Source organism: Micromys minutus, assembly GCF_963924665.1.
Source record: "Micromys minutus genome assembly, chromosome: 8".
Classification (NCBI taxonomy): Eukaryota; Metazoa; Chordata; class Mammalia; order Rodentia; family Muridae; genus Micromys; species Micromys minutus.
Genome location: NC_137977.1, coordinates 30,858,930 through 30,876,585, shown reverse-complemented (window position 1 = coordinate 30,876,585; position 17,656 = coordinate 30,858,930). Strand labels below are relative to the sequence as shown.

The following is a 17,656-nucleotide window of genomic DNA, read 5'->3' as shown; positions in this document are numbered from 1 at the left end:
AAAGCTTTTAAGCCTAGTAAATTCTATCTCTCGCACACTTGGGGAACTGCATGTTCAGCACATCATATTTAATATTCCTAATATGCAACTCCCCCCACACCAGTGATTTGCAAGCATATGCTGACTGGCTGATCATGTAAATGCTTTCTCACAGTGCAGCTGTAGGGACTGCAGGCGTCTCTAGGAACGCTGTATGCTTTAGGAAGGAAGAACGCCAGTACCGTGTGATGTGAACTGTTGCTTCCTATGTAGCTAAGAAATCTGAAGCATGCTGCACCACCAGTGGCAGTATCTGCTCCCCCACCTCTCGCTGCAGATACATCCATGACACTCACAGTATGGCTCTCTGCTAAGCCAGGCATCCCAAGGCCCTGATGAATCCCACCCATCCATCCATAGCATGCCAGGACCAAAGTGAACGGCTGTCGGCTAGACCTTTATGTTGGGGTGATGGACAAAGGTGTTCACAGTACTGTTACAGGACGCCCTAAATGAAAGGTTCGGCTTCCAGTGCCAATGGGAGGCCAGAATCGGGACATAAAGATTGGGAGGTTGAGGACAGATTTACCTGAAGAAATGAGCTTCTGACCGGGTCCCTGTAGGGGATGGGAATTAGAGCAGAGGTCTGCAAGGCCTCCAGCAAGGTGAGGCTCTGAGACTCAGGGGAAAAGGAATCAATATGTTAGCTAGAAGGCTCAGCTTGTGGTGTTATTCCAATCATAGTGGGGAATCAGGGACAGGCTTTGGTGGGGGCAGGGGTGGAGTTGGCACAGCTCAAGACCTGGAAGATGCTATGCCAAGTGCAGTAGCTCTCCAGCAGGGGCCATGTGGTGGTGTTTCATGTGATTACACCCAGGGTTTAAGAAGATGGTTCTTTCTGTTCTGCTTGGCCCTTTCAGCTTGCCGGTCAGTTTGGGACACAGCCTTTGACAGAGTACCCAGTGTCTGTCTGTGTATGTTCTTAGGGTGTGGCAGAAGGGACCCAGCAGGTTCTTGCCAAAGGCCCAGGAACTGAACATTCCCTCAGAGCTCTCTGTATTTATTTTGACTGAGAAGCACTGTGCTCTGCAGGGCGGCTCCAACACTGAGGCCTTTCTCTGGCAGGAAAGTCCAGCTGGCTTTCTAAAACACCTCCATAAGAAGGTAATTTATAAAGGTACCCCGTGCTTCTGGTTTGCGCCTGTTTACTATTTCAGGAAAGTCTCCCCACTAGGTGTATTTGCTGGAGGTAGGACCACCAGTCTAGAGAAGGAAGGCAAGCTTTTGGTGAGCAGGGCTGAGAGAAACTTCTTAGGCGTTTGTCCATTAAACCATCTCTGCTACAGCTACCCAAGCTGGTTCCTAGTTCCCACCCACATTGCATTAGGTTCTCTGCAGTTCTTGTCTGTATGTATCAGATATTATCACTTATGTTTGTAAGAGGCTCTGTGGGAGATGGAGGAAGCCCTGTCTCTAAAGGTCCATAACATGCTAGCCCGCTAGTGGTGCCATAGCCCTTTAATGGCAGCACTCAGAAGGTGGATGGAAAGGTGAACTTGTTTTTCTCTTTCTCGCCTGAGTTTTATGAATGATTACATGGGACATAATGAAGCTCCCCCATCTAGAGAAGGTGAGCTTTCTTTTTCTCCAAAGAGTGGCATCTGTCATCAAGGACATGTATATGCGCATTTGCTTTCTAAAGGCTCACTTGGAGCCAGAGGGCCCGGCTTGGGGGATTGGATCTGTTAGCTTCTAGCTGGTAACTGGGCAGGATAACCCCAGTGCCTTGGTTTCTTCCATGATGAATGAGGACAAAAGAAGATAACACAGCTGCCCATGAGGGTCCTTCCTAGTGATGAGGGTGTAGTTGTGGCAGGCATAGCCCAGTGTCACTGCCATAAGTGTTCCCCAGGGCCTTCCTCATTTGGGGTGGCACAGGAAGGAAATGAGAGATCTGGGAACAGATGAGATGATCTGATTTACCCTCCAGATTTCAATCAGCTGGCCCGAGGGGTCTGTGGGCATGGCACTGCCGTCGTGGGCCCCACAGCCGAGACGGACACTCAAGAGCCCCTGGGCTCTGGCTCACATCTGACAATAAATATGTTTGTCCTCCTCAGGAGTGTGCTGATGCTGCCTCCCCAGCTTTGTCACTGGCTGAACTAAGGACAAACAGTGACAGTGAGCTGGCCACTGAGTTCGCCAATGCCATCCGACGGTAAGCAACCCTCACATCCTCGTGTAATTCCTTTCAGCCGTGGAGGCTTTTGGGTGGTCTCTCCTGGCTGCTCATTCCAGCTCTTCCAGGATCATGTGTCTCCCTGGACAGAGGATGGCTGGCTCTGTGTGTTTTCCTTCTGCCCCAACCTTGCAGGCTAGAAACGGCTAAACCTGCCATTCTGAAAAGAGTGCTGGGTGTCGGCATATGTACAGTCGTTCTGTTTGCAAAGGAAGAAAATCTCTCTCCTGTTTTGCTGTAATATTGGCTAGATCCTTCTAGATTAGGTAAATGGCGGTAAAAAGAACAGGCACGCTGCCTTCAAGACATATTCAGCGGGACTCTGTTCTGCAGCATTCTGGAGTTTGTGCCCATGAGAGCCCTCATATTTTTACTAGTTCTTGGACATTTTCCTCCAGTATTTCAGGGTATCTTCTCCCACATTCTACGTCGTCTTTTCCAAAAAGAGAGAGATGCTGATTCATTTAGACCTGTCTTCCACATCCTAACTGCTCACACTTTCTATCACTTCACCCCCCACCCCCAGTTGCTTTGGAGTCCTGAGGAAGTCATTATACATTTTCTAACACATGAATCTATTCTTCCTTGTGTATGTATTTAATTAGCACAGGATGGTCACACATACTTGTGAATTACAGTGTAGCGTTTTATAGATGGAGCTATCAGATGGGATTTGCAGCTCACTTAGTCTTAGTTTGTGGCTAGTGGGTGGTCCAGCTCATGTTTGTTTATTTTGGTACTGAAATCGTGTCTCTAAACTAAGCGAAGTCCTCTTGCATCTTGGTGAGGATACTTATTGGATTTAATTCTTCAATTTTGTCTTGTCCCTAGATACCTGTTCCCTTGGTACTGAGCTTTGAGGTTGCTTGCCTGAACTACTCTTTGCTGTTTTGCTAAGCATCATGGTCTGACTGTAGGTGCCATGTCTCCCTCTGAGCATGCCTCCCCGGGATTCTCTGAGATGCTATCTATCAAGTGTGTCAGCTCATCTGCTGGGCTGTTTGTTCCTTCTGACTGACAGTCACCAAGTCTGCCTATCTGACCCCAGCTTCTGGCCCTGTCTTGTTGAGACAGCTGGTGCTTTGACTGCGATCCCTCTGACTGTCCTTCCTGTGACAGGGGCTCTCATCTGCATTCTCAGTAAAAGTTTCCTCTCTTAGGAAAAAGAAAACTGTCTGCCTTTCCCTTTCCCTGGTTTCTGGTACACAGGAGCATTGCTTTCCCAAAAGCATATGCAGTTTTACAGAACTCCATTACTCCTAGGGATCTGACATGGGAAGTTTTGACAGTGTGCACTCAGCCAACTGGATCCCACCGTGATCCCCCGAGTATTTTATATCGGTAGACCGAAGTTGGCCTTATGGGGCCTTTTCTACCTTCCTGGTTTGCTCACAGTCACTCAGTCCTTCTATTTAAGTTGGAATGGTCATGTGTTCACTTTCCAAGTACCTCTTGGGTATGATGCTACACTGTGATGTCTCAGCCTGGGGCAGGAAACAGGCATTACAGGAGAATGCCTGAACAAAAGGCTGTAACTTCCTTGTGCCAAAGACAAGAATGAAAATCCACTCTCCAGTTGGGGAGTTATTTGGATATTGTATCTGTAAACTGAGCGCCTACATTTTTTCAAGTTCCCAAAGTCCCAGAGGCTTTGGCTGGCACAAGTGGGATTCATGTTGTGCTGACTAGACATAAAGAGATTTCATTTATCCCCTGTCATGATGGATTTCCAATAACCAGCCTTAAGTCAGTTAGCATGGATTTCTAATCAAGAGCCAGATATATGGAGCCAAGAAAGAACCAGAGGGGCCCGAGGAAAAAGGAAAATAATGCAATTATATGGTGAATATAACTTCAGAGTGGGAATCATCATTGCAGGAGGGAGCATAGTCCAGACACTCCAAGACTGAGGTTAGGGGATGTTTCTAATTTTACAGCTGGAGTGGAAACAAACCTTTTTGGAAGGTGTCCACGCTGCCATTATCAAGCTGAGTGGCACAGGTCAGATGGGATGTTACCTGTGTTTTCAGAATTTCTCTTCTTTTGGAGCAGAGCACTGTGGGCCAGGCTCCTTGCTGAGCAGAAAAAAATGTGGGTAGGCGTGGAGGGAAGAGCTAGGTCCCTTCCTGAGGGGAGCCACCAATTCTGAGGCAGGCACTCTACAACAGAAGCACCTCTGGCTGTCTAACTGGCCTATTTCCACCCAGCTTCCATTCCTGATAGGCTTTCACCCGTAGCCTCTTGGCATGTCTTTTTTTCTTTTTGGGGGGGGGGGCACAAAACCAGAACTCAGTATTGTCTGGTTTTGTGCTATTTCCTTGAACATCTGTTGTGCTATATTGCTTTTTGTATGGCCCTGAAGGCTCCTCTGGATGACTAGATTTCCAGTCATGTACAGGAGATGATTTCTAACCTGGGTCATGTTATTTTTACTGTGAAGTATGAACACCTTTCTGTCTGAAATCTGTCTCTTACTAGGACCCAGCAGAAACTTGTAAAATTTGGCAAAGTGGATTTTCAAAGCAAAGTGAATTAGGAAATGGCAGCCACGAGAAGGGAGTTTCCAGAGATGCCTCTTCTCTGTGTGCAGATGTTTTCTTCTGTGTAGGCTGCCCTCCAGTCCTGAACACAGCAGCGTGGAGTTGGCTGCTTCATCTCCATCATAGTCATGGATGCAGGAGCAGGTGCATCCTAAGACTGGGGGCAGAACTGGATCAGCAAAGATGAGAAATCTCCAAGGTCACCCAGTAAGACTGGGGAAATGTTCTGTGTCTTTGTGTGAGAGCCTTACATATACAAAACCGCAGAGTCAGGTTTGTGCCAAGAAATGAACCCAACCTATTTCTTCATTTCATTCCAAAGACTCTACCTCCATGGTATGTAACAGCCTGGGAAGATGGGACCCTTTGAGCTCTAATGATCATACATACGTTTGCCTGCCAAGCCCACAAGCAAGTTATGTGCTGTTGAGAGGCAAACTTCCTCAGATCAGACTGTGAAGAGGCATGTGTGTTGATGAGATCATGATGACTCAAAGGAATGATACTGTTCTTTCTTTACAACAGAAGTAGGGAATTTCTCTCTCTCTCTCTCTCTCTCTCTCTCTCTCTCTCTGTCTCTCTCTCTCTCTCTCTCTCTCTCTCTCTCTCTGTCTCTCTCTCTCTCTCTCTCTCTCACACACACACACACACACACACACACACACACACACACACAACATGGCCTCTCACAGCTGTACCTCCGGCAGCTGAAGGCAGAGGCCAAGCATAGGTCCTGCTCTCAGACAGCTGAATACCTCCATATTGACACTGAGAATGCAGTCACTCACCCACTATAATCCAGAATCACAACTGGGAAGTCACAGCACAGTCTTCCCTTAGAACCTCTTCATACTTTGCTTCCTCACCAGTTGATCAAGTGCTCAGTGTTGAGACAAGCCGTTTGTCACTCACATCATGTGCCCTGTCACCAAAATACCTTAATGTCCACTTCCGATGGAGTGCTCCATCAGCAGGTAGGGTGAGGAGCCTCAGCAGCTGAGGTGATCTCTAGATCTCAAGTAACTTCTCTCATGTTTGAAGTGCTTCTCAATCCAGTTTATAATCCAGCCATTCCAGATAAGTTCTCATTCTGAGCTCAGACCCCAATTTCCTTCCTCCAGAGTGTTTAACCTGACATCACCAGTCATCGCCCAGTGTACACCTGGGTCCCCAGTGTCCTTTGGGGCACTTTGCTGTTAAATTTTGGTGTCTTGAGTTGCAATACCAACATTTTTATGGAATCTTGGCTGAGGGAGGACAAGACTACCATTTGTCTCAGCTGTTCCTGAATACGACGAAGGAAACAGTGGTCAATCTGAGTGTGAAGCTGCTCGGGAGCGGCAGAATTTTTAGCATTTTTGTTAGCAGAACCATTACTTCCAAAGCTGCTTTCTTTAAAAAAAAAAAAAAAAAAGTACACTTGCTGATTCTTCACACTTGGCTGATTTATAGTAGCAATCAAGCACTAGGAGTAGTACCGAAAAATAACATAAATGCACCATGGATCCGCAGGATGTTCATGAAATACAAAGTGGGCATGTGGATTCGTTATCACTGAATTAAAATTACTGGGGGTGTCTAGAGGGGAGGTAAAGACTGAGGCCACCCAAGGGGTTGAAGTAGGTGTTGCTTAAATAATTGAGATGTCCTTTGTCACTGTCTAGTGTTTCAAAAGCCCAGAGTTGGCAGCCTCACCTGGAATTGCATAAAGGCAAAGCAGTGAGGAGCACCCTACTTCATGGCAGTCATAGACAAGTGTGTCAAATTCATTTCCTGGACACTAAAATCGAGTCCCTTGGGAAATCTGGGGAAAAGCACATGCAGCTATTTTTCATTGAAACTTCTGGCAACTCCAGCTATGCTCAGACAGAACATCCATAGAACACTGTTATCTGGGGACACTTAATCCTGGCTCTGCAGGCCTGTGGTCATAACCGGTGTCCTTGATCATTGCGCATTCTACCTATCCCCTTCATGAGTCACAAGAAGCTTCAGCAAGATGCTTAGGCACCCAGACTCTGCTGATGGGTGAAAGTCAGCACTGCCACACCTGACTGTGCCCCGGGTTACTCATTCGTGTAGTGAACACAACAATAATGCTGATCTCAGAGGCTTGTGGGGGCCTATGATATCCTGGAAGAGGACTTAGAGACAACAGTTCTCGGTTGCTAGAGTAGTCTGAATAGAAGCAGTTAAGATTATTATAATGGTGGGCATGAAGGAGAAAAAGAGCAAAGCAATCTAGTGGAGCCACAGTGCATCTAGCTGGCAGTGAGTAACAGGAGGGAAATGATGAAGTGTGTGGGATCCTAAACTTGGGGGCCATTTGTCCACTGTTGATGGTGGCTGAGAGGTAATAGATAAGCTGAAAAAAGACCAGAGACTTTCAGGATGTCTTGGGGTGAAGCCTTGAAAATGGAGATGAGCCCACATCCAGCCTTCCTTGTAGAAGCAGAAGAACACCAGACGGAAGTAATCTGACCTGGTCTTCCATAATGAAAGAGACCTGGTTGCTGTTGGTCTGTGTACTGGAGATGCTCAGCAGAGATCTCTGACCTGGCCTGGTGGGAGGCTTTGAGTGAAGGGGGAAGGCACAAGCATGGAGGGGGAAGTACCACCACAGCTGTAGCTGCCGCCACCCACTTCTGGTGTCCTGTCGAAAGCTTCGAAGAAGGTAGTGCTACAGCTCTTGTGACAGATGCTCTCAGAAGATGGAGTAATTCTCACATACCTTTAATCCTTTTGGATAGGATTTTATATGCAGTTTTGGGGTGGGGTGGGTCTGATAGCAAGTGCTTCCTATTGGCTTGTCCAGATGAGGAGGGACTTAGGGGCACTGCCCCTACATGACTGATGGCCACAATTCTCTCGGGGGTCAGGGGGAGGCGCTGTGGCCACATGACAAGGTACCTGGTGCTGGGAGCAGGCAAACTCCTACTGTCCTTTTAGGATCCCTGGGGCTTCAAGCCTTAGCTCAACCTTCCAGGCTTCCTTTCACAGTCCACCACCCCACAGGGTGCCAGGATAGAAGCAGAGAAGATGACCAGCAGGCCACTGTGCTTAGCAAGGTGTGAAAGGATAGACCTAGTAGTGGTATTGGGAGAAGTGGCATCAAGTCAAGACTCGGGAGGGAGTTTGATAATGAATGTAGGTGGATGATAGAAGAAAGGGTCTGTCTGTGCTTCGACATATGGTAAATAATGGTGTTGGTGTTACCATTTGTCAACATGTGGCGTTGTGTAGAAAAGTTCTCCTCTGGAAACTAAACTAATGATGGTTGCTAAGTGAGAGGTGTCCAACTGACAAGCTCCAGAGATCTGAGGGAAGGCCTGGAGATCAAGATTTTGCCAGATTTAAGAAAATAAATAACAAACTTAAAGAAAGGGTAAGAAATAAAATCTAGTCTGAGCCAAAGTCCTAAGTAATTGCCAATATTCAGAAATAAATTTTAAAGAAAAGACAATAAAAGAAAAAAAGATGGGGCCCTAGAGATCTACAGCCAAGAGAAATTGCTAGCATTGGCACACTGTTTTACATACAAAAACCATATACATTCTTCCTTTTCTGATGGCCATGGACATCTAGCTAGAAACTAGAATGAGCAGAACATTAATGGTCGAGATTTTGAAGTGACCGAAGTAGGCGATCTGATTCTTAGAGTTCCAGGTCATCCTGGGAATGGAAAAGCAGCCTGAGAAGTTTCCTTAGTATCTGAGGAACCTCAACTCAAGCCAGGCCCAGATTCATGACTTTGACCCAGAAAGGAATTTCAGGTCAGGTCAGTATGTGGCAGAGTTTGAAATCCTATAAAAAATATTTTGAGCATAAAGGTTAGTTCTCCTGACTATACATGTACACAGAAAGATACACCCAAGTTTGGTATAGGCTCACCAAGGCAGAAGAGCAGAAAACCAGACATACCCAGTTGTAGGTCCCAGCACCTCAGAGGAGAGTCACAGTCGTCCCAGTGTTAACCATATCTGCCATCTTGGTTCCTTTCAAGTCGCCCCACTCCCAATATTCTCTCTCTCTCTCCATCTCTTTCCTTTTTTTTTTGTAAATGAGTTTTTATATTAGAATGCACAAAGCAATAGATTTTATTGAAGCATCTTTACACATGTGACATTAGGCTTTGTTCTCTTTGTTACTCTCCCTCTCTGCCCTCCCATGTCCCTTCTCTCCTGCCAACTGGTTTCCTTCCTCTCATATGTTAGTCCCCATTTCTTTTTAAAGTGTGAGTGGTGTGTGGTCTGTGTGTGGTGCATGCCCACATGGGCTTGGGTGTATGTACACATGTGGAGGTCAGTGTGCGATGTCTGGTGTCTTCCTCTGCCGTTCTGTCTTATGTACTTGAGATTGGGCCTATCACTGACCCTGCAGCCTGCCGTTGTGGTTAGGCTGTCTGACCACTGAATTCTAGAGACTCTCCTCATTCTTCTCCCCATGTTGAGGTTACAAGCATGGAGAGCTTACGCTTTTCATGTAGTTGCTGTAGTTTCTCATGCTTACAAGGCGAGTATGCATATCCACTAAGCCATCTCACCAGCACTTGCCTTCTTTCTCTTTTCCATTAATTAATATTCATTTTACAACCCAATTGTAGCCCTTCTCTTTTTTCAGTCCCCAGTCACATGACCCTTCCCTTCTCCCCCACATCTCTAAGAAGAGGGGAGTTCCTTCTCAGTATCAACCTACCTTGGTATTTTAAGTCACTGCAGGACTAGGTACATCCTTTCCCACTGAGGCTAGACAAGACAGCTTAGTTAGCAGAGAAAGATCCACAGGCAGGGAACAGTCAGGGTAAGCCCCACTTGTCATTGAGTCCCACATAAAGAAGAATCTACACATCTCTTTTTATATGTGGGGCCTAAGTCTAGACCTTATATGATCTTTTGTTGGTGGTTCAGTCTCTGAGAGTCCCCCCAAGGGTCTAGGTTAGTTGATTCTGTTGGTCTCCTTGTAGAGTCCCTATCCACTCTGGGTTCCCCAATTCTTCCTCCAACTCTTCCTGTGCTCCTAATGTTTGGCTGTGGGTCTCTGCATCTGTTTCAGTAATCTCAGTGGGCAGTCATACTAGGCTCCTGTCTATAAGCATAACAGTATCATTAATGGTGTCAGGGTTCTTGCCTATGGGTCTCAAGTTGGGCTAGTCACTGGTTGGGCATTCCCGTAGTCTCTGCTTCATCTTTGTTCCCGGACTTCTTGTATTCAGGACAGATTTTGGATTGAAAGTTTTGTGGGTGGGTGGTGTTCTTATCCCTCCACTGGTAGCCCTGCCTGGTTACAGGAGGTGGACTTTATAGGCTCCATATTCCAGACTGCGAATGTTAGTCATCTCAGCAGAAATCTCCCATATAAACAACCTGGAGGCACCCCCATCACATGTCTCTGGCATGTCCTAGAGATTTTCCCCCTCTTTTCTCCCAACATCTGGTTCTTCCACTTCTCCCCATCCCCTCTCCCACTCCGTTCCCTCCCTCCATCCACCTCCAATGACAATTTTATTTCCCCTTCTGAGTGAGATTCAAACACCCTCCCTTGGGCCCTCCTTGTTTCTTAGCTTCTTTGGATCTGTGGTTTATATCATGGGTATCCTGTATTTTCTGGCTAGTATCCACTTATAAGTGAATGCATCATGCATGTCCTTTTGGGTCTGGATTACCTCACTCAAGTAACTCCCTAGTTCCATCCATTTCCCTGCCAGTGTCATGATGGCCTTGTTTTTAATAGCTGAATAGTATTCCATTGTACAAATAAACCACATTTTAATAAAATCCATTCTTCGTTTACCATCTACGTTTAAGGGACATCTGCGTTGTTTCCAGTTTCTGGCTATTATGAATAAAGCTGCTTTGAATATAGCAAAACAAATAAATGTCCTTCTGGTACAGTGGAACATCTTTTGGGTATATGCCCAGGAGTGGTATATCCGGGTCTTAAGGTAGAACTATTCCCAATTTTCTAAGAAACCACCAAGTTGATTTCCAGAGTGGTTGTACAAGTTTGCACTCCCACCAACAATGGAGGAGTGTTCCTCTTTCCCCACATCCTCCCCAGCATGTGCAATCACTTGAGTTTTTTATCTTAGCCATTCTGACAAGTGTGAGGTGGAATCTCAGATTCTTTTCATTTGCATTTCCCTGATGACTAAGGATGTTGAATATTTAAGTGTTTCTAAGCCATTTGATATTCCTCTGTTAAGAATTCTGTTCAGCTCTGTACCCCATTTTTTAATTGGGTTACTTGGTTTGTTGGTATCAAACTTCTTGAGTTCTTTAGTTTGGATATTAGCCCTCTGTCAGATGACGGGTTGGTCAGGATCTTTTCCCAATCTGTCAGCTCTCATTTTGTCCTAATAACAGTGCCTTTGCCTTACTGAAGAAGCTTTTCTCTTTCACGAGGTTCCACTTTCTTTTTCTCCTTTTTTTCTTGGTTATTTTATTTGTTTACATTTCACATGTCCCGCTTTCATTTCTCTTTTTGGATAAGTGAGATCCCAGGGCGATTCCAGATACCTTAGGATTATACTGTGACCAGGTAAAGCAAAGAGCCTGCACAAGGGCTAGTAAGCGTTCTTTCCTTGTATTTGGGGCCTAGAGGTGTTTTGAGTCTGCGGCTGGAATAGGACAAAAGCTTAAAGCAGTTACCTGTGTGGAATTCTTGATGCCTTGTTCACGGAGGCTTATACACACACACACACACACACACACACACACACACACACACACACACACACCATTTTAAATTTCTTAGATCCTATATTAAAATAAACTTAACATGTAAAATTAATTTTAATAGCATAGATTGTAGTTCAGGGTAAACACTTGCCCATGGTTCAATTCCTAACACTGTTCCTTTAAATATGATTGAATAGCACTATTATACGTACCTGGATATAACAAACAATATAGGGCTATAAATTTCATGTATTTTGCTTTATCATCATTGAAGTTCCAAACTGCAATATCCATTTTATACTTACATGGCATCTCTTGGTTTCCACACAGTGCTACTTCGGTGCTCAGTTGTTGGGGTTCTGACAACTAATCTACATCCTGACTCTTACTTTCCCCCTCAAAATAGCCAAAAGAACCGAAGTCTAAGGTGTGGACTCCTTTTTGCATCCTCAAATAAGTGACATAGTTTTTCTGGTATCTGTAATTCCTTTCCCTTGGGTAGATATGTAAGTGGTCCTAGGGGTTACTTCTGAGCTCCCAGAACTGATAATTCTCTATGTCACCCCAAACTGGGGATGGGCGGGTCTGAGAGCCTCTTTGCTTTTTGGGGGATGGGGTGGAGTTCTGCCCTATTGTTGAGCATCCATGTCCATAAAGTCCCCTGGGTCTATGAGGACCCAAGTGTCAGGGAAGAAAGCCCTTTGCTGCAGCAGCTAGAAAAAAGATGGAGGCGGTGGCAACAGTGTCTCTGTCAAAGGTTTGTGTTGTTAATTTCTTTAGGCTGATGAACTATGGTTTTAGCTTTCTTCACAAGTTCCTCTTCCCCTTTTGTACAACTAACCTTGTGACCTCTGTATTCACACCAGAACACATATAAATACAGATGCCATAACATTTTTACGGGGAAAGAAATCCAAAACTACTAACTAAACATAAGCAAGTACCTTTTTAGCTAAAGAGTAATGGGTGAAGGCGCGCTGCGCCCCTCTGCTTTTGGAACCTTGCATCAGCTGGAAGGCTTGGGGAAGGAGGGGGACCCTCTTTTCTAGTAGGGGATGCTACTGCTCTGTGATCCCAGTGGTAGACATAGCTAAACCAGACTTCTTAGAGACTGATAATGCTCAGGATAAACACATTCCCCAGTGGGGGGGGGGGGGTTAATCCTCATTCCCACCTGCCCTGGCCAGGTATCCTGTAGCTAAGGCCAGCAGAAGGACCCAGGGAAGAGTAAATTCATGCACCACAGGCTGCTTGGCCTTCTCCTTTACAGCTTACAGGGGTTGGCCTTGTGACTATGTCCATCAGTCCGGAGGGGTCAAGTTGCTTGGATAGCCGAAATGGAAAGATTAGATACTAGAAAAATCAGGAAAGGGAAATGAGGGTCAGAATTACATGGGTGCCTAGAAGTAGACTCCCTCATCCTGAGGTCACAATGGGTACAGCCATCTATCCTAAGCCATCCTAAGCATCTCTGAAACCATTTAGTGATCCAAGAACAGAAAACCCTGTCTAGCCTGGGTTCTACAGTGTTCTTGCCCACATACCATACAAAACTGCTCTAATAATAGAAAAATCAAATAGCAAAGCCTTTTGTTCATGCTTTAAGCACTGCTGAATCTGTGGTAAGTTTCCTAGTATATCACCACAATACATCCTATTCCTGTTTTTATAAAAAAAACAATATTCTCTGCTTCCATGTAAACACATGCTGATCTGAATTTAGGCAGATTTTTTTCCTGCAGGCATTGCAGTAGTACAGATACTGACTGATTCCAACACTCCCCTGGTCTTTGGGTGCATGCCACAAAGAAGGCAACTTAGGGGTGAATTCTTTACTTCCACTGTGTGGATTCTCAAAAGTTGAACTTAGGACATTGGGCTTGGTTTGATAGCAAGTGCTTTTACCCACTGAGCTAACCTGTCAGTCCATCGATGTTTAGTTACTGTAATGAAAGCTGAAGGCTAGTCCAGCTTAACAGAGGTACCTTTGTTAAAAATGTTTGCTTAGCACAAGGGATACATGTGTCTTCTGCGAGTGTATTAGATGTAATCCTAAGAGGCATACAGATTCTTGAGGGTGATTTCACCCGGCGGTACAAAGAAGCTGTGCTCCTAAACCTCTCTGCGCCCTGGACCACTATCTACCCTGGCCTACTTCCCACCAACTGATGGTTGCTGCTTTTTCACTTTGATACAGGGAAAAGAAGCTGAAGGCCAGAGTTCAAGAGCTGGTCAGCGCCTTGGAAAGACTCACCAAAAGCAGTGAAATCAGACACCAGCAGTCAGCCGAGTTTGTTAATGACCTGAAACGGGCGAACAGGTAAAACCCCTGCGCACCCCAGTGCTCCAGCACAGGAAAGATCTTTCCCGAACTCTCATGGGAAACGAAGACCAGAAACCCAGAACATTAGTGATGAGCCTCATTTCAGATTAGATGGGCTTAGAAAAATGAAGCCTGTTGTGGCCTCTCCTTGCCATTCTTTATAATAAAGATTCTGAAAAGTCAGGGGAAAAAAATAAAATCTATTTTTGAGCCAGTGTTTTCAATTGGCAATCAAACTGTCAACTGGAGTAAAGCTCCACCCAGTGGAATATGTTAGGGCACTTTAGACTCCAATTTCAGAGTCTCAAACATTTCAAGTGTATGAAGACGTCAGAATCTGTGCATGTAAGGTGTCTAATAACACGTCTTAGACACTAAATCTGAGACAGACTTTTAAAAATTTTTACTCATTTACAAAACTCAAGTTCAGCAGATATCACATTTTTATGAAAAATGCTATTTTTCAAATTGTAATTAGAATGGCACATTTTAGTTTTGTAAATATCACTAGGTTACTAAAACACCTGGAGTTTACAATCCACTCTGCCATCAACAGAAGACTCCCTGAATGAGGTTTTAGGAATCCCAGAAAGGTCTCTGTCTCTCTCTCTCTCTCTCTCTCTCTCTCTCTCTCTCTCTCTCTCTCTCTCTCTCTCTCTCTGTCTCTCTCTCTGTGTGTGTGTGTGTGTGTGTGTGTGTGCCCTCCCTCAAGTCACTCTTTAGAAATTCCAGCTCGTGGTAACACAGTATACCTGAAGGGAGACAATATTCTATTTTGGAGCAGAAGGAATATGGAGACATTCCTAGGCTTATTTCCTGTCTTATTATAGTAGGCCTAGGACCAGAATATAGGCCTATGTTCTTTAGCTGATAGCATTTCCTTACAGCCCAAAGCACTAGAAAGTTGGACCTCTGCCCCTGTCCTGGGTGAGACAACACTTTATGCATCTTACACTTGACCATCTGTGGCTAGCAGTCATGAAACAACTACACTTAGTAAAATTTCTAAAAATTAGCAGTCTTTCTTATGTTTTGGATGGGGGGCCACTTTGGGCTGTTGGTTAGCTCTCCTTACTGTGTTAGCTGCTGGGTAACTCCTCCCTCCTACAGCCTGGTCCTGGATTAGAATGCTTAAGCCAGAACCTGAGACCCGGGCAGCGTGCCACTGGCCTTTGGATCCTTACTGGAGAGGCAGACCAAGCTCTTCAGAGCAGTGCTCTCGACCTGGCGACCCAGCTTGAAGCACAGGGTGTCACTCATTCCTTGGGACGGATCTTTACTCGTCCCCTCTGTTCCCACACAGCAATCTGGTGGCTGCCTATGAAAAAGCAAAGAAGAAGCACCAAAACAAGCTGAAGAAGCTGGAATCTCAGATGATGGCCATGGTGGAGAGGCATGAGACCCAAGTGAGGATGCTCAAGCAAAGGATAGCACTGCTGGAGGAGGAGAACTCCAGGCCGCACACCAACGAAACTTCACTTTAACAGGCTCTCTGGCACCAAAGTTTTGCCCCCAAGGGGCTGACCTGGAGCAGCTCTGGAGCCCAAGGAGGGACTGTTCTGAGGAAAAGGCTGCATACAGGTCACAGGCTCCACCCTTGGAGGAGGTGGTCACGCTGGCACTGTGGAGAACGTACGTATAGGTTCCAGGCACCTACAATGGCTCCAGCCACAAAATTAGCCACATTGTGTTTCAGTTTTCACCATTCTGGTTCTCAGTTGTTGGGGAATCCAGGCATTTGTGGATCTCCAGCACCCCCCCCTCCCCGCCCGTTTATTTCATAGACTGTGGACTTTTCTTTCGACACCTAGATTTCTTTCTTTCTCATCCAAGGGAAAAGTCAGTGTTGTGGCTGGCAGCTTACTGCAGCAGGTTCTGCTCTGCAGGTCTCATGGTACCAGATTCTTGAGATAGGGTGTCGTCATTGAATATCCCAGATACAGTGCAGTTTCAAAAGGAGCAACATCAGGGCTGTGTGTAAGACAGTTCTGCTCTAGATGAATAAAAGCATCTTCCATTCTTAAGAGTCAGGGTTCAGATTTCTTCTAGCTAGAGTAATATTTAGAATACTCTTTGATTTATGTAGAGAAGCCAAAATTTTACTAGGGGTTTCTCCCAAACAGAAAAACAAAAACAGAGCAAAACAAAACAATAAACCAAACAGTATTAGCTCTAACCCATCCCAAGGCACCACATAGCTATTCTGAATCAAACCCTAAGCCACTTTAGTACCTGTGGGCCCTTCTTCCCTGAAGGCAAGAGGCTGTACATTGTTGAATACCAAAAAGACCCTTAATGTACAAAATTGTTTCCACCTATTTAACCGAGTGCCACTGAACCTTTAGTTTCCAACTGAATGAGGGAATGGATGGCCACTAGGCTTCCTAAGCTAACTGGCGACTGGGCGGCAGGTCCAAAGTGCGTAACTCTGGGAGGTACCCAGATCCATTTACTTCCTGTTTCAGTCTTCACTGTTTTGCCATCTGCTGTTCATGGAGACAATTAAAGAACAGCTTAGCTTTTTAGCTCCCCCCCCCCATGCTCCCGTAGCCCCCAACACATCTGCTATGAGAAATGGGTCCAACTGTCAATGGTCATCTAGGTGAAAGATACATGGCCATGTTGTTGCTGTAGACACCTGGCTAATGGTGGGTATGTTCAGAAAGCAGACACATTCCTCATCCTTCTGTGCAGCAGGGAAAGATACTCTGGTCTTCTCCTACGACAGACCGGAAGCTCTACAGCTCTTTCAGTGTCAAGCCCTGTGCCCGGCAAAGAGTAACACAAATGTGACTGGTTTGGGTCAAGGCCTGGCCTCTAGTATTGTCTGTGATGTTTTCTCAGCGTTCACTTTTTGGGGGTAAAGTTGTATTTTGTTACACAGAAAATATGTAGGTAGAAATATCCATTGCCAGCGATGCTCAATACTAAAAAAAATTCTGCCCTCGAGCAAATTGGGATAGGTTTGGCTACCCTACTGGAGACACTACAGTCCAGGTAAGGGATACTTGCTAGGCTTCCTATTCTGACCATCCAGATGCAGTGATGGACAGCTGGTTATGGGATGACAGGTTGCCTGCCAAGGTTTGCCCCCTCACCCCTAGCCTGGGAAAATCCCAGAACCCATGCTTCTAGGTCCATAGTTCCTCCACAGGGAAGCCCCCAAAGCAATGGCCTGAGTTTCTAAGTACATAAATATATGGTGACTTGGTGAAAAATCTGGGAAGTGGAAGGGGTTATAAAATCTTTTCCTTTTAAGTCATGTGAATTATGAAAGCTACTGAACTGCAGATTAAACACATGCTAGCAGGTGCTTAGGTAATTTCCTTTTTGTTTAATTTGGTGCTTCCAGAACCTACTTTTAAATGGAAATAGTTTCTATTAACACGTCTATTCGGGCAATCAAGATTACCTTGATTTTAATTTGTATAGGGTTAAAACCCTTAGGCATATTTTTAATTTCCCCCCAATCCCTCAGTGGTTGCTGTGAGCAGTCACCTTTACTAATCAAAGCCAATTTTTCATAAAAAACAAAGCAGAACAAAAAGGCACACCAGGAACCATTTCAGTTTCCTTGGACTACACTTCCCATCCTGAACCGAGTTGGACAAACCCAACATGGGCAGCAGTAATAGGCAAAGGGACCATCTACAACTGGCTCTTGTATACTGCAGCCACACCCCTGTGCCTTGTGACAGTAGGAGAGCCTCCACTGGAGTCACAGCAAAGGCTGTCCTGTGATCAGAGTTGAGACCTACCCTTGTCCCTGTGTCATGGAGGCAGAGACCGTTCTATCACCTGCTGATGATGTACTTGTTGCCTGAAACTGGATGCTACCCTTAACTGACACTTCGTTTGTATTAGCCTAAGTGCACCTGTCCTTTCAGATGCAGGTCTT

At 45.5% G+C, this 17,656-nt stretch overlaps 1 protein-coding gene across 2 annotated transcripts in view; it reads left to right on the top strand.

Annotated features, from left to right (window-relative positions):
- MCC (MCC regulator of WNT signaling pathway) overlaps positions 1-16,346 on the top strand; it is a gene marked incomplete at its 5' end in the record, with an annotated part of 375,431 nt that extends 359,085 nt beyond the window's left edge. For both annotated transcript variants that reach the window (XM_080920142.1, XM_080920143.1), the window contains 3 exons: positions 2,100-2,197; positions 13,633-13,755; positions 15,062-16,346. In XM_080920142.1, coding sequence (XP_080776268.1) covers positions 2,100-2,197; positions 13,633-13,755; positions 15,062-15,242 — 402 coding nt within the window. In that variant the 3' untranslated portion in view covers positions 15,243-16,346. The remainder of the gene's footprint in view (positions 1-2,099; positions 2,198-13,632; positions 13,756-15,061) is intronic.
- Positions 16,347-17,656: the final 1,310 nt, after the last annotated feature.